The sequence below is a fragment of the Sarcophilus harrisii genome, chromosome 1 (genome assembly GCF_902635505.1).
Source record: "Sarcophilus harrisii chromosome 1, mSarHar1.11, whole genome shotgun sequence".
NCBI lineage: Eukaryota > Metazoa > Chordata > Mammalia > Dasyuromorphia > Dasyuridae > Sarcophilus > Sarcophilus harrisii.
Window position 1 is genome coordinate 52,022,650 of NC_045426.1, and position 18,133 is coordinate 52,040,782.

Here is an 18,133-nt window from a genome sequence, read left to right on the forward strand (position 1 = left end):
CATTTGAACAATGTGGCCAACCCAATGGAGTTGCACTCTCTGCAGTAGAGTTTGAATGCCTGACAATTTAGTTGGAGAAAGGACCTCAGTGTCTGGGATCTCATTCCACCAGGTGATTTTCAGAATCAGCCTAAAACAATTCAAATGAAAGTGAGTCAGTTTCCTGGCAGGGTGCTGATTTACTGTCCAGGTTTCCCAGGAATACACTTCAGTTCTCTTCTTCCACACTTAACTTTGGCACCTCCCAAACACTAAGCTAGCTCTAGCAATGAATAAGTCAACCTAAATTTATCTACAGCATTCAGAACTTCTCCATCTGCTGTTCCGCTTATGAGTGGTGGCTGGCTGATGGAGCACCTGGGTTTCTTGGTGTTCATTGCTAAGCCAAAATTAGAACAAGCAGCGGAGAAGCGATCCACACTTTGTTGCATCTCGGCTTCAAAGGCTGCACTGAATGCACAAATATCATAAACAAAAAGTCATGCTCCAACACTCCATCTTCGTTTTGGCTTGGAGCTTCTTCAAGGCAGAGAATTTACCATCAGTGCTGTGGCTGACTTTGATTCCAAGTTTGTCCTCTTTGAAGACATCTGACCACAGGATGGCTGTCATGGCTGTGTCCTTGAAGTCATGGGAGCGAGCACACAACCTTGTTTCACTTCACTGAAGCCTGGGAAAGCTCAAGAGCATTGTCCATTGTCCAGAGCTCAGGCAAGCATGCCATTGTGAAACCGATGTATTATATTGATGAACTTCTCTGGACAATCAAATTTTGACATAATTTTTCTAGAAGCTGTTGTGACTAACAGTATCAAAGGCCTTGGTCAAACACAAATGAAGTATGCAGAGCTCTGTTCTGCTCCTGGCAGCTCTCCTAGAGCTGTCCGGCAACTGTTCCTCAGCCTTGTCAGAAGCCATGCTGGCTCTCAGGTTGATGACCATCTTTGAGGTATAAGATTAGCCTATTAAGGGGGACTCTGCCAAGAATGTTGCCAGCAATGATTGAGAGACATGTACACATGTCTATATGTATATGTAGAATACAGTTGTTGCTCATTGTTTTTTCAGTCATGGCTGACTAGTGACACCATTTGGGGTTTTCTTGGCAAAGATACTAGAGTGGTTTGCCATTTCCTTCTCCAGATCATTTTTACAGAAGAGAAAACTGAGGCAAACAGAACTAAATGACTTGTCCCAAAGGTAATAAGTGTTTGGAGCCAGAACTAAATTCAAATCTCCCTACCATCTAGCTGCCCTCAATATAATTACTATTAATCACTGCAGAAGATAATTTTTTCCCTTCATTGCCATTAGAAGATACACTCAAAGGAAAAAGAAACTTGCATAATATGAGAACTTTCTCTGCAGTAACATTTCAATGTACCAGCATTTGTGACAGCCCCCACTAAAAATGATCAACCAAGTCACCTGCATTGATGAAAATGCTTACGTTGACTAGCACAGATCTTTAAGGTAGAGGCACGGGTAGGAATAGCAGAGCTAGATTCCTATTCTACTAGGGATTCATGGGGAAATCAATGCCCTTAAATTCTCTTATAAGCTTTTAGGATTATAGGAAGACTAAGAAACCATCTGGACTCTTGATTAAGTAGGATCTATTTCCCCCAAATATTCTTCATCAAGATTTCTATAGAGATAAACAACAAAAAAAAGACGTTGGTTCTTTCAATAATCAAAGATTTTTCTGAGAAAAATGTAAGTACCAATTTTATATCTGGTGATGAATTATTTTCACAATACTATATAAGATTAAAACAAAAAAGAAAAGATGTGAAGTTTTTCTCAAATACAAAATATCACACAGGATAACTAATGTTTAAATAGTTCATTAAATAATTCAATAGATGCTCGTCATTTGGGGAATGGCTGAATAAGTTATGGTATTTGAAAGCAATGGAATATTATTGTTCCACAAAAAATGATGAAAGGCCTGAAAAGAATTACATGAACCGATATTGGATGAAACCACCAGAACCAGGAAAGCATTGTACCAGCAAGAGCAAGATTGTGCAATGATCAATTATGATGAACTTGGTTCTTCTCAGTAGTTCAGTGATCCAAGACAATCTCAATAAACTTTGGATGGAAAATGCCATCCACATCCAGAGAGAGAACTATGGAGACTGGATATAAATCAACACTTTTTGTTTATGATGTTTGTGCATTCAGTGCAGCCTTTGAAGCCGAGATGCAACAAAGTGTGGATCGCTTCTCCACTGCTTGTTCTAATTTTGGCTTAGCAATGAACATTAAGAAACCCAGGTGCTCCATCAGCCAGCCCCACACCACTCATAATGTGGTTTTTTTTTTTCTTCATCTTTTTTCTTCTCTTGTGCTTTTTCCCTTTTGTTCTGATTTTCTCTCCTAACATGATTCATAAGGAAATATGTAAAAAATGAATGTACATGTATAACCAAAAAATGTTTTTGTTTTACATGTAACTGAAGAAAAATTTAAAAATATTTTTAAAAGACAGTTCATTTCCTTTAACTTCATTTGTTTTCGATCATAATGCTGTCTTTAATATTGAGATAGCTCACACACACATACACAAGTACACATACAAGCACATGCACATACACACACCCCTGATTCAATAAAGTTTAGTAAAATAATCAAATAAATTCACTCTGTAAAGACAAAAGTATTCTCAACTAAGTTAGCTACCTGACAATTCAATGAGCCAAAAGTCAGCATGGAAGCAAATAAATAATATAGATTGTTGTGAAACAATATTTTATAAAATATCCCCAATATTAATTCATACACAAAATTTCTAAGCTAAAACAGGGGCCAATGACTTTTAACCTCACCTTCTGATTTTACAGATGAGGAAACTGAGAGGCAAAGTGACTTGCTTTAATCATTAGTAGAACCAGGATTTGCACTTACATCTAAACACTAAAGCAAACTATCATGAACTCATCCAATAAATTCTTTTTAGGTGCTTGTTGTGAGATGGCCAATGGTTAGGTGCTTTTTGAGTTCAAAGAACACTCAGATCCTACTCCAGTGCCCCCTCCTTGTGGCAAGGAGGGGACTCTGACCCCCATGTTCAATCCCAACGTACCACAGCTCGGTCACGTCCTTTCCTAACTGGAAGGTCCTCAAGAGTGTTCTGGTACTGAACTTTGTGTGTGTCTATTATCCAAGGACTATCTGATCCCACTCTGGAGACCAGTGATGGTTTTTTTTTTTTTTTCCATAGCTACACAAGAAACCCAGAACTTCTATGACATAGATTTCTATTTCAAGGATTAGAATATTCCTGCCAGGAGAAATCACCGAACTTCAAGTGTCAATAGCAGATGCTGTTAGCACCAACATACACGTAGAGCACTGAGGATGGTACCCTGAAAACCCAAATCCCCAGCTTCTGGAGGCAAGGAGCAGCTTGGGAAGAAAAGCCCCGGCCAGAGCCACCCGCTCGGTGGTAGCGCGCTAGGCTGCCCCGCCGTAACGAGCTAGCAGAGGCGAGCTACAAATGAGAACTTGTCAGAACCGCAGCAAAGGTTACAGGGGCCAAGATCTTTATCCGCCCGCATTCCCCTACCTAACTTTTGCCCCACGAACCTGTGAGCAGCGACACTAGCGTCACCCCTGCCGCACCCCAAGGACCATCCCTGCCTTTCCTGATGAAATCCTCTCCCTCCAACCAGCGGCTGCAGAGGCTCTCAGCCAGGGCAACCCCGGCATGGGGCGCACGGAATAGATGATTGGACACGAATGACATCATTACATTGTTTTCTTTCCAGGGTAATGAGGACTGGGCGCACCGATAATAAGCAAACAATGGCCCCTTTTCGGGAAGCGGTCCTTTTCTGTTTCGTGCAGGCTTTTGGAATCAGTGACCACAGAAAATAGCCACTCTTCAGTGGTCAGCTATTCTCCCGAACAGCTCCGGCTCAGGGCTGGTCAGTGCTTAAGGACTTCCAAGGGCCAAGCAAGTCACAGGAGCTGAGGTCGCTGGGTCCAGTGCTTACACACACACACACACACACACACACACACACACACACACACACACACAGAGTCCGCCTCATATTTCTCTGAGGAAATAGGATTACAGGATGAGGAGTGTACTTTAGATGGGGGAGGGCAGGAAAGGGAGAAGGAAAGAGCAGAAGGGGAGAAGGGAAGGCTAAGGAGGAGGTGTCAGCATCTCGGCGGCTCTAATTAGAGAGAAGGGCTCGTTAAAAAAAAAAAAAAAAAAAAAAAAAAAAAAGGCACATCAAACAGCCCCAGCCCAAATACGTGACCGCAAGCCTCGGCTTTATTTACTTAGGTGCACCTAGAAACAGAACTCAAATGTCTTTAAGGACTACCTGGAAAAACAAGAGGTAAGGGCAATGATGTCATCTTCATGACTTAAAAGAAAACAAACAAAAACATGTAACAACATTTGCGATGCTCCAGATAGCTCCCAGAAATGTTCCTCGTGGAAGGATTCCTTCAGTAACAGCAAGAAACTACAAAAATATTTAATGCCCTAAATTACACGAGTTCCCATTTACGGAAGGGCTCACAACACTTGCCAACCAACAACCTTGTAAAGTGGCCTGTTATATAGTTCTCCCCATTTTACGGGAGAGGAAACAAAAGCTCAGCGAGGCTACATGATTTGAAGAGCTTTGGGGAGGGAGTAGGGAGTGTGGACTTGTCCCAGATCCTCTGATTTTAAGTCCAATGATGCTTTTGCTATCTTAACTCTCATAAAAATCTTTCCCCCAAAGGAATTAATCCATATAAGCAGTCGTGACATTTAAAGAGCTGTGAGTTCAAAACTTCCTCAGTATGCATCTTAGGTTTAGATAAATTGACCCCAAAGGTTATTTTTCTATTCTCCATCATAGTTTTCTGTAGCCTCCTCCGCATAAATATCCTAAAGGACATTGTTCTTTCAAAGAAGTGATTTTTCCTTTAAGTCAGAAGATCAATACCTTTGGCCAATCAATTTCTCCCCATACCCAGAAGGTACAAAAACAAAGTACCCAGAACCTAATTTACCCCCCAAACAAGTCAAGTCATTAGGCATTTATTAAGAATTTGTGGTTTAAAAGTCACTGTGCTAAGCATTGGGGATATAAAGAAGGATAAAAGACAAGTGCTTTCAAGAAACAAGTTGGGGGGGGGGGGAGAATATGTAAATAATCATGTGCAAATCAGGTACATATAGAATAAACTGGAAATAATCTTCTAAATGGGTTAGGGTTAGAATTAGGGAAGATGACTTTTAAAAGAAATCAAGAAAGCAACAATATTGAAAATATTAGATATATCAAGGTTTCACCAAAGAAGAAAACAATTTTCAAATGCGTTATTGCCCTTCTTAATCAATCATGAGTCAGAAGAAGAAAATAGTGAGAAAAGCCGGGGATTTCCCAGTGCCTATATTAAAAATCACTGCGAAAACAACAAATGAAACAGTTTACTCAAATTCAAAACACCCGTAATACAAGACCACCAATTTGAATATATGTTTTCATCAAAAAGTTCCCAGCACTGTCCGGTGCACTGATTAAGTTATGCCCCCTAGAATGGAACAATGATAATGGTGTAACCAGGGAAGCCTTCACTCAGTTCCCACCTTGACAGTTGGGGATTGTGTGAATTTGAGCAAGTTATTCCATTCATCCAAGCTCTGGACATTCCTCAGAATTCAGTCCTGGATCCTCTCCTCTTCTCCTACTATTCTACTCACTTGATGATCTCCTCAGCTCCTAAGCAATTTCCTAAAATGCAAATTCAATCACATCCCCTTCAGTAATCTCCAGTGGCTTCCTATTGCCTCTAGGAGCAAATGCAATATTCTCTGACATTAAAAGCCTTTTAACTTAGCCCTCTTCTATCTTTCTAATCTTCTTTACTCCCCAGCAGGTACTTTTTGATCCAGATATACTCCAGTTTGGGGCTCTGGACATTCTCTCTGGCTGATTCCCATGCTTAGAAGGTTTTCCCTCCTCCACTCTAACTTCTGACTTCCCTGGTCTTTTTAAGTCCCAATAAAAATCCCACCTCCTATTGGAAGCCTTCCCCTAACCCTTTTAATTCCAGTGTCTTCCCTCTCTTAATGATTTCCTATTTATCCTGTATATAACTTGCTTTGTATTTGTTTGCATGTTGTCTTCCCCAGTTAGATTGTAACTTCTTTAAGGGCAGGGATTGCCTTTTCCCTCTTTTTGTATTCCCAGCATTTAGCAAAGTGCCTGACACATATTAGGCACTTAATAAATGTCTGCTGAATTGAATTGAACTCTTCAGAACAACATGTACATTTGATTAATTCAAAGCAAAGGTGGGAAAAGATAAGAATGGAAAGTAATAAGTGGGAAAGTATGGTAAAGAAATGGGAAAGACTAAAGACTTTTAGACACACAACACCCTCAGACGGCTATATCAAGAGACTTGTATAGTCCCCCCCCCCAAAAAAAAAAAGCTTTCTGGACTCAGCAAGCATCCAATAAAACCCCAATGAGAAAAACCACCCCCAAAGCACTGAATGCCTACTATGTGTCACATACCATGTTAGGTATTGAAATTCAAGAGACAAAAAGGATACAGCCCCTTTCCTCAAGGATCTCATATTTTAATTGGCGAGGATGGAGAGGAAGGCAATGTTTGTGATATGAAGGGCAACAGAAACTTCAAAGAACAGAAATAAAGGATTTCATTAAGAAACCATAGGACTGAAAAAGAAAATGGGCAGCTTACATGGTGAAGAGGAAGATACAGCAGGGAGATGGCCAGAGTCCTCCACTGCTACCCTCTCTACTAGTGGGGGTGGGGGAAAAAAGTGAGTAATATCTCCAGTATGGTGGCTGGCCCCTCCAAGTGCTGAGCTTTCATGAGGATTTAAATAGGATGCACAGGATGAGCAGGTCTGCAGGACATGTAATCTGTGTGGTTGGAAAGAACTCCTGAATTGTAAAACCATGGATATTTTAAAGATGTAATTACAAGTAACTTTGGAGAAAAAGGTCTTAGCAATGACAAATGAGGGCTCTTGTTTTCTGCTCTGAATGGGTAACATTGCCTTCATTTTGAATATCTTATGTTTAGCTTTCCCAGCTAATGCTCCTATTGCTTCCTATTCAAGAAGCAAGTCTCCTATAGAACTGGAACAGTAATCTTCAGCAGAGAGGGAGATAGCTCTTTCCCCATAGCTCTGGGCCTTGAAGTTGCTAGCTACGCTTTCTAAAAAACCTTCTGTTCTTTTACATTCATGTCCCACAACCTCCCCCTCCATATAAAGAGCCTATACCAGTAGATATGTAGTGTTTTTCTTGGACATTCAAACAAAAAATAGGTCCATTCACAGAGAATTTTTCGGTCATTTATTGCTCCCCTTTCCCAGAACTTGTGCAATCAGCATCACATTTGTACCCTCACCACATTCTGGATTTTTGGTTTTGGGAAAAGTACTTCTGTGATTTCGCTGGAATCTTTCATCTTTCTTTCTTCCACTTTCTTCTAAAGTAACTGGAGTGGACTATAACAGCAAGCCTTGGGCTATTTCTTACAGCCCTCCAAAAAGAGGGGGTGGAGGGGGCTAGGGGCAGAGCCTAACTACACCTCAAAGGAAAAGGGGAAATTTCTCCTTACATAACTTGGGAAAGCAAATTAGAACATTTTTCTGGTGTTTAATTGGAGGATGTGCAGACCTCTGGTTACAATGATGTAGGGAACTTCTAGTTTGGAAATTCCCTTCATAGCTGTAGATCAGCAGCTTGCCTATAACTGGTATCTTACAGTTGTTTGAAGGCAATTAGATATTAAGTGATAGACACTGGTCACTCAGTTAATATATGGGTTAATGATAGACCTGGATTCATATCTTTCAGACTCCAAGACTAGACCTCCATCCACTCAATCAGAGTTTTGGATAAGCAGGACTTGAAGTGAGAAAAAAGGATTAAGGAGAGTGATATCCTTTAGTTAACCAAAGTTAGGACATATATATTTTTTAATCAAAGGAAGGAGATTTTAATCTAAGTTTTATAGCTCTCAGGAATCTTGGCTAAAGACAAAATCAAATAGGAAGGTCAGGATCTACAAAGAGTGTGATTTTTTTTTTTAACATGCTCACAATTTTGGTAGTGGGAAATGCCATGTAATCTTTGGACTCTGACAGTGTAGGGTGATGTACATGGTTCCAAAGTAAGAAAGGATTTCCCAAGGTGTCAACATTAATAATTACATCAATGAAAATGATTGCACCATTGTAGAATTCTTCACACTTTCCCTCCTTCTCGTGATGTGGACTAAATAAGCTAAAATAATGACAGTTATGGCAGGATGATGTCAGACCTTCTTCTAAACCAACAGAAGCAACAGTGGAATCAAAGATTATTTTAGTGAAGACCGTACTATGATTGCAGTGACCTTATATACTCATCCCAGTGCTCCTAGCTGCTTATCAAAATTTGAGCTTTTATAAGCATAGGAGAAAAGGAAAGATTACTCTCCTCTCTTTACAATATGTAGAACAGGAATTCCCCAGTTGGAAACTAGAAGAAACTCTTGGAGAAGATGAGATCAGATCATCACCTGTCATCTGCACCCAGGATACAGAGAGGGAAATTAACCTTGTCTTTTATTTTTTATTTACTTTCTAGTCCAAAGGAAGAAGGAAGGAGTCGGTATAAGAGGAGAGGTCCAATTCATTCATCCTACTGTTCCCACTCCAGCTCTCTGATGTTTGGGGGTAGGGGTAAAGAGGAAAGGCAAGCTGAAAGTCAGGAGTGCCACGATGTGGAGATGCTAAAAGAGAAGATCCACGTGGCAGCATGAGCTAGCAGAGGACAAAAAGGAAAGGAGCCACAGGAATATAACCACCTCCCCACCATGGCAGCACCCTAAGGCAAAGACCTCTCTGGTTCTGCCGCCTACCAAGATGAAAAGAAAATACTATTCTACATTATCACTATTCACTCTCTTCCTCATTCCCCTTTATCCATGATTTTCATTATGCCCTCTGAACAAGAACTCCACATTGAAATGCCCCTTCATCCTGGTTCTCTTCCATTCTTCTCACTATAGAAAGAAGCCCACTATCTCTAACAGAATCCATCCCTGGCCAACTTCTTCAATGAAGGTTGCTCTAAACCATAATATTGATCCAGGGTGAGAAATAGGTATAAACCTCATTCTTTAACATCCTCCTTCTGCCACCGTCTTTCTGCAATTTCTTTTCCATTAATCTATATTAATTGCCCAATCTAGATCTTTTTTGGGGGAGTCATATCTATTGATATCTAGAGGGTTTGGGTGCTCTTGTGCTTACTCTTTCCCTTTCCCTCTATCCTTCCTTCCCTCCCTCTTCCTTTTCCCCTTGTTTCCTTCCTTCCTCCTTTCCTCCTCTCTCCTCTTTTTCCCCTCCCTCCTTATCTCTTTCACTCAAGTAACTCATGAACTGCTGTGTGTCACAATAGAGAAAGTAACAGGCCTATCTTCAGGAAGATCTGACTTCAAATATGACCCCAGACTCTTATGACCTGTGTGACTCTGGGAATGTCATCACTTAACCCTGTTTGTCTCAGTTTCCTCATCTGTAAAATGTACTGGAGAAGGAAATGGCAAATCATTTCAGTATCTTTTCTAAGAAAATTCCAAATGGGGTCAGAAAAAGTTGGACTTTTTGTCCAACTGAAATGACTGAACAATAAACTAACTTGTAGGTGTGCTCTCTACTCAACTCCTGTACTCACACTTGGAGCCTTTAATATACATGCTGTTTGTTGTACTCTCAGCCTCACAGTTGATCCCATGAGTTTCATCCACCTACTTAAGCTATCTATAAGAGTGATTATATTTTTGATCTCATAATTATCCCCTAAATGTGTCATCTCCATTATACTGAACTCTGAAATCCCTCTCACAATCTTCTTTTTCTCTCCCCCCACTTTTTCAGCTCCCTCTCCTTATTCTCCCTCCTTTCCTCTCTCCCTCACTCCCTTTCAATCCTCCCTGTTGTTCTGTTACTTCATTCCTCATTCTTCTACTAGTTCCACCAAGCCTACTTCCAAATCACTTTCCCTTATTCACAACCATGGGCAGTAGACTAATTCAATAGACCCCAACTGTGAATCCCTTGCTTATTGTCTGACTATTAAGCACAATCAGGCACTCCTTAAAGCTGGCTGGCCTCTGCCATCTACATCCTGAACAACCCTTCCCAGGCAAGGGAATGCTACCAGAGGATAGAGGATGTCATACAACTATGTCTTTTGAGTCCACTTCAAATGCATGTCACTTAATCTCAAGGGCAGCACAATGATGCTTTCATTCTTTCCTGATTGACTGCCACACTTTCCACAGCAACTGCTCTAACCCTCTCTTCTCTACTCAACCCCACCCCAAACGCCACCCCCGCTTCCACCTTCTTCTGTTTAACTAAGAAATTGAAGTCAAGCATCACGTGTTTCCTCATCTCCTTCAACCCTTTTTAGATTTTCACCTGTCTTTTATTTCTTTGCCCTAGTCTCTGAGAAAAAGGTAGGCTTCTTAGCCGAGATCGACCCTCTTATTTGTACCTTTGATCACGTTTCCTCCTTGACCAATTCCTTTGAGAAACTACTCTATTAATCCTCCCTTTCTTCCACCCCATCTTTTCTCTCCCTTCTCTCTGTTCTCCTGTCTCACTCTTTGTTCTCTCTTCCTTTCCTTCTCTCCCTTTCTCCTCTTCCCTGCCCCTATTATTTTTCTAAACTTAGTTTCCTTCCAGCTGCCTAAAAGTACTTTTAGGCCTTCCCCAGTCAGACAAATGCTTCCCTTGACCATATTCCCTTGATCTGTCGTCTTATATTTCTTCCTTTTTGTTGTAATGTTAAGACTTATCCTATCCCTGGGTAATTGCTTCCTGGCCCATCTCATAGATGCAATGTATTTAATATGAAATATAGATTATTAAGCCTAGGTGAATGTTAATCTGTACACTGTGCCTATAGTAAACTTTAGGAAGTGGGCATCAAGAGTTAAAACAGAACATATTTAACCTGTATCAGATTGCTTGTTATCTTGGGGAAGGGGAAGGTATAGGAGGGAGAGAGAAAAATTTGAAACACAAAGTTTTACAAAAATGAATGTTGAAAATTATCTTTGCGTGTATTTGGAAAAATAAAATACTAGTAAAAAAAAAACATACACTAGAACCTTGCACAAATTCAAGCCACAAATAAACTTTAGCACCTTTGTTCTTAGCAGTGAATTCATGACCACCTGTGCAGGGAAGAATTTCTGAGTCTTTCCAAGATCTGGAAGAGCAGGCTGTTATCTCTATAAGAACAGACCCAAAAATAGACTGTCAGATTTTCTCCCTACCTACCCTTTCACCTTCTCCATGCTCTCAACCAATTAAAATATTTGAAAATTGCAAAGCATAGTTATGTGAGTAGAGGTTGCAGATTACACCTTGTTTCCTACCTAGTTTGTAGAGATGGATTTTATCATGCATCCAAGACATAAAAAAGCATTATTTCATTGAACAGCTAGCCATTTTAAACTGCAGTACTCATAAGTATTTACCAAAAAAAAAATCATGAAAAATTATGTATTAATGTTTGTTACAGAAAATGAACATGTAGAGAAATTTGACCAAGACCTTCATAAGATCCTCCAAATTAAGTCAACATATACTTTGGTACTCAGTAACTTCATTGCAAAGGAGGACATAGGGAGAATGGTAAAATAGTATGATTCAGGAATAAGGAATGAGAGAGGGCAGGGCTTGGAAATTTCACACAAGTCATATCAATCAACGAAGAATGATTCTAGAGATAAGAATTAGGAATCAATGAAAACAGCATGCACCAATAACACAACTCACTAAAGAGAAATTCATCATTCATGTACATGCTCTCTGTACAGTCAGATCGCCAACTTCTTAAAACATAAAAAAGTAACATAAAGCTAGAAGAACAAAAATCAATAAAGGTGTGAAGTACAATTAAAATTGCAACCTGATTTGTTTAAAATTAATTACTGGTCCTGAAAAATGGGAAATGGAGGGAGGAAAGAACCTTGATTGACACAATACTTTCCTACAAAAATTTAATCAGTATAAAGCTATACCAGGAATACCAAAAGATCCTAAAAAACCACCTCATCTAGCAAGTACTATAACTTCTAACCAAGTGGATAGATATGGTAGTCAAGAGAAATATTGATATAGAATATCAATTGATGTTATTTATTTCCCCCTAAGGCAATCAAGTTTAAGGTGATTTGCCCAGCATCACACAAGTAGGAAATGTCAAGTATCTAAGTATCTAATATGAACTCAGATCCTCCTGACTCCAGGACTAGTACTTTATACCCTATACCACCCAATTGCCCCAAACATAAATTTATTTAGAAAATCTTACAGAGAAGAACGGTGGATTGTGAAGACTATTGTCTCATTAAACTGAGGAGTAAAGGGGAGGTAGAGTGTAAAGAAAACTATGAGAGCTACAACAAGAATATAGAGAATAAAACTCCAAGGAGAACACCACATAAATGAAGAATGGAAAAGATATGTGAAGATTTTTATTATAAATTCTTTTCATCAACAAAAACAGTGGAATCACTATATATGAACTCTTAACATCACAGCTCCAAAGTCAGAGTGAGATGAAATAGAAATTGTACTAGAGAAAACAAAGATGAGAAAGACAGGAATGCCTCGGGACCTTTTCCCTGACTGCCCCTCATGCTTGGAATACCCTCCCTCCTTTCTCATTTCTGTCTATTGACTTCCTTTACATCTAGCTAAATTCCACTTTCTGCTAGAGGGCCTCTTAATTCTAGTGCCTTCTTTCTGTTAATTATTTCCAATTTATTCTCTATATATCTTGTTTGTATAAAGTTACTTGCATGTTCCATCTCCTATGTGACTTACTTGAGAGCACGAACTCTCTTTTACTTTTCTTTGTAACCCCATCATTTGGCACATAAAGGCATTTAATAAATATTTGTTTGACTTGACTGACTGACTATACATACAGAAAGGATCAAGTGGTTGAAGAATGTCTATTGTCCAATCTCTGATACACAGATGGACTGATAGCCTCCAGGAGCTCATCCATTAGTACCTGTATCTGAGACAGACAATGCAAAAGGATAATGAATTTGATTCGGTGAGTGGACGGGAGGCTGGATTACCTTGGAAGATTAGCTATGGCTTGACTGATGCCAAGTTCCTCTGTGACACAAAGACCCATGTATGTAATACTTATATTGTCCCAGTGATGTTGTGTAGAATACCGTAACATCTGAAGAAATGAAGGGAAATGGAGAAGTGCTTGGTGAATGTAAGCTGGCTACAAGTTAGAAATATTGGAGAAGTGGTCTAGAGGAGATCACCAGAAAAATATAGAACTAGAAGGAAAACAAAGGATAAGTCAGTCATACCCCACAAGATCAAAGGCTGCCAGCAGTCCAAGTATTCCACTGGGCTATAGGCAACATGGAAAGAACCTAAGAAATGTATTTGCATATTCTTTGCATAGAAGTGTATTCCTTCTTCTTGTTATTGTTTGTCCTTCATTCTGGGAAATTACCATGATATCAGAGAGGTGGAATCTCTCTAATATCATGACATTCAAATTTCTGAAGGTGTTAACAAGAGTTGTCAAAGGTAGGGAAGGTATGGATAATTTTGATCTACATTGTAGGAGGGAATACTAAATTCGTTACATCATAGATTATTGGAGAGAAAATAAGATAAAATGATGAGCCCTCATAAATAAACACCCATATTAAGAGTATTCAAATATGCTGATAATAAGGGAAAAAATAAACCATACTGATGACTACCACATGCTGGGAATTGCAGGAAGGTATATTGTAAAGTACTTGTGAAACAGTTATTGACTTACGTTTTTCATCATCAGCATGCACTAGGGATGCGGCTCTTGACAAAACATCCAATGGGGTCTCCATTCCTGGTTGGAGCCTGAAAGAAAAAAACACTACTAAGATTTGGAGTGAACTACTGGGTCTGTATCCCAAATAGATCATTTAAAAAAGGGAAAGGACTCACAAGTGCAAAAATGTTTGTAGCAGCCCTTTCTATAGTGGCAAGGAACTGGAAATTGAGTGGATGCTCATTAGTTGGGGGATGGCTGAATAAGTTATAGTATGTGAATGTTATGGAATATTATTGTTCTATAAAAAATGAGGAGGATAGGGATTTCAGAGAGGCCTGGAGAGACTTACATGAACAGATACTGAGTGACATAAGTAGAACCAAGAGAACATTGTATACAGTAGCAACAAGATTATGTGATAATCAACTGTGATGGATTCGGATCTTGGCAACAATGAGATGATTCAAGCCAATTCCAATAGATTTGTAGTGGAAAGAGCCATCCACATCCAGAAAGAGAATTATGGAGACTGAATATGGATCAAAGCACAGTATTTTTACTTTTGTTGTTACTCGAGATCAACCAAATCATTTCTAATGGAGCAGTAATGAACTGAACTAGCTATACCCAGAAAAAGAACTCTGGGAGATGACTAAAAACCATTACATTGAATTCCCAGTCCCTATATTTATGCACACCTGCATCTTTGATTTCCTTCACAAGCTAATTGTACAATAATTCAGAGTCTGATTCTTTTTGTACAGCAAAATAATGTTGTGATCATGTATACTTATTGTGTATCTAAGTTATATTTTAATATATTTAACATCTACTGGTCATCCTGCCATTTAGGGGAGGGGGTGGGGGGGGTAAGAGGTGAAAAATTGGAACAAGAGGTTTGGCAATTGTTAATGCTGTAAAGTTACCCATGTATATATCCTGTAAATTAAAGGCTATTAAAAAAAAAGAAAAAAAAAAAAAAAAAAAAAAAAAAAAAAAAAAAAAACTTTTGTTGTTACTGTTGTTTGCTTGATTTTTTTTCTTTCTCATTTTTTCCCTTTCGACCTGATTTTTCTTACACAGCATGATAAAATGAATTTGTAAGAATTGCATATATTTAACCTATCTATATTGGATTCCTTTTATCTATGGAAGAGGGAAGGGAAGAAAGGAAGGAGAAAAATCTGAAACATAAGATTTTTCAAAGGTAAATGTTGAAAACTATCTTTGCATATATTTGGAAAAATAGAAAGCTATTACAAAAAAAAAAAAAAAGGATTTAGAGTATAAGCTCCATGGAAACAGTAACTATGCTTTCTTTCATTAGAGAATTAAGGAAACCAAGAGAGAGGTTGACTTGCCTATGGTAACACTGCTAGTAAGTGTCAGAGGCAGGTTTTGGACCCAGCTCTTTCTAATATCCTAGTCCAGACCTATATCCATCATATTCATCAGTAAAGACTGTATAGAAAGCCTTCCTGGATTGGCACAGATTGCTGCACCTCACCCTATGCAAGTTCAACCTTTGAGAAACCAGGATTATCTTCTTATTATGGGAAGGCTTCAGACAAAGATTTTAATGCAAGCCATAAATCTTCATCCTCCTTTTCAATCCTCTTTCTCCTTGACCTTCCTATAACTTCTAAGATTGTAACTCACTCTCTTCTCTCTAGTTTTTGTGACCCTGATCTGTTGTTTCTCCTCCTTCCTGTGTGACCACACTTTCTCTGTTGGATCTTCATTCAGGTTATACCTTCTAAGCATAAATAATCCCCAAGATTCAGTCCTAGACCCTCTCTCTTCTTTTATGTGGTTTCCTTCCCTCTGTACTGATTGTTCTCTTTTTTTCCTCAATAATACTATAGTTTTCAAATTATATATAAAGATAGTTTTCAATATTCATTTTATTATTATCATTATTATTATAGCTTTTTATTGACAAAACATATGCATGGGTAATTTTTCAACATTGATCCTTGTAAACACTTCTGTTCTAGCTTTTCCCCTCCTTCCCTCCACCCCCTCCCCTAGATGGCAGCCAGTCCCATACATGTTAAACATGTTAAAGTATATGTTAAATACAATATAAGTATACATATTTATACAGTTCAACATTCATTTTTGCAAGATTTTGAGTTCGAAATTTTTTCTCCCTCCTGCTCTTATCTCCCCCTTTCCAAGACAGCAAGCAAGCTGATATGAGTTATATACGTACAATCATTTTAAACAAAGTCATGTTGTAAAGGAAAAATCAGGAGAAAAGCGAAAAGCCACAAGAAAGAAAAAGCAAACCCCCCCTCAGAAAAGGTGAAAATAATATGCTTTGATCTGCATTGAGTCTCCATAGTTCTTTCTCTGCAGGTTGATGGCATCTTCCATCCCAAGTCTATTGGAATTGTCTTGGATAACTATATTGCTGAGAAGAACCAAGTCTATCATAGTCAATCACAACATAATCTGTTACTATATACAATGTCCCTGTTTCAGCTCACTTCACTGGGCATCAGTTCATGTAAGTCTTTCCAGCTTTTCTGAAATCGTGTGCTGATTATTCTCAAATCTATTTATCCAGCCCTAACCTCTCTCTTTACCTCCATTCTTGCCTCTCCAACTGCCCATAAGGGCACCTCAAACTGAATGCCATAAACATTTTAAATTTAATGTGTCTCAACTGAACTCATTATCCCCTTCCCCCAAGCCCTGTCCTCTTCAGAAGTTCCCAATAACTGTTGAGAGTACTCAACACTCAAGTCACAACCCTTTTTTCATTCCACATCCAATCTGTTGCCAGGACATATCAATTCTACCTCTGCAGCATCTTTCTAATATACCTTCTCTTCTCTGGCACTGCCACCATCCTGATCCAGGTCCTTATCACCTTTCACCTGGACTATTTCATTAACCTGCCACTTGCCCTTCCTGCTTCATCTCTCCCCACTCCAGTCCATCCTCCACTTAACTATCAAAGATATCTCCCTAAAATAATATCCTCTTCTCCAATTTAATAAACACCAGTGAATCCCTGTTATCTCTAGGATCAGATATAAAAACTTTTGTTTGGCTTTTAAAGCTCATCAGTCATACTTTACTTTCCTCCACTTATCTTTATGATTCAGTCACATTGGTTTCCTTGTTGTTCCTCAAACAAGATATATCATCTCTTGATAGCTGATTTTATTTGGCTGTTCCTATACCTGGAATGTTTTCCTACCTCATTTCAGCTTCAAGCTTTCCTTCAAATCTCAGCTGAAATACTACTTTCTGCAGGAGGTCTGTTTTAATCCATCTTAATTCTAGAGCCTTACCTTCTCTGATAATCTCCAATTTATCCTGTAACTTGTTTTATTTGCATATAGTTAACACATCATTTCCTTCAAGATAGGAAAAGTTGTTTTGTTTAGTTTTTTTTATCTCTTTATATCCCTTGCTCTTAGCACAATGCTTAGTATATAATAACACTTAATAAATGCTTAGTGATTTGACTATCTGATAAAGGATTCTGATAGTAAGGAGAAAAAAGAATGCTCCAATATCAAAGTCTATAAAAAAAAAAGGTCAATAAAACTAAGCACTTTGATACAATAAGAACAGCTCACCTAATAAAAATATAATTTTAACATTCTGGAAGTATATCCTCCCCCTAATGTCACTAAATTCTACAGTCTTTAACCAGAAGTACCACTCCTAGGCACAGGCACCAAAGAGTTAAAGACAAAAAGAAGGGCCAGATATATAAACATTGAAAATTAAAACGATTCATTAATAATCTTCTGTTTTTACAATACTTCCATTTAACATTATGCCCTACCCTCCTCCTCCGCTTTATAAAGACATCCTTTATAAATAATAGCTTAAAAATTCACTTGGTTCAAGACTAGCCAATTCAGCAATCAAAACCATCCCCATATATAGCATTTTATATTCACAGCCCTGGTTCCTCTGAAAAGAAGGGAACCCCCAACGTCTTATCTTTTCTCTGGAATCAGGCTTGATTGTTCAGGTTCATAGCAGTGCATTTTTGTTAAATTTGCTAGGGTTTTTTTTTTTTCATTTACATTGTTGCATTTTTTATATTGTTTTCCTGATTCTGTTTACATTGCTTTATTGGTTCATATATCTTTGAATGCTTCTCTGCATTCATCCTATTATTTCTCACATCACATAATATTCCATTATATGACCTAATTCAACTTTAATTGATGAGTATCTACTCTCTTCTCAGGTCTTTGTAACTATAAAAATTACAGTAATAGGAAATTAAGTAG

The 18,133-nt window shown here is 38.6% G+C and overlaps 1 protein-coding gene across 1 annotated transcript in view; it reads right to left on the reverse strand.

Moving 5' to 3' along the window:
- VGLL4 (vestigial like family member 4) overlaps positions 1-18,133 on the reverse strand; it is a 175,878-nt gene that overhangs the window by 137,531 nt on the left and 20,214 nt on the right. Inside the window, exon 2 of the mRNA XM_003762418.4 lies at positions 13,878-13,954. Within this exon, the coding sequence (XP_003762466.1) occupies positions 13,878-13,941 (64 nt within the window). The 5' untranslated portion in view covers positions 13,942-13,954. The remainder of the gene's footprint in view (positions 1-13,877; positions 13,955-18,133) is intronic.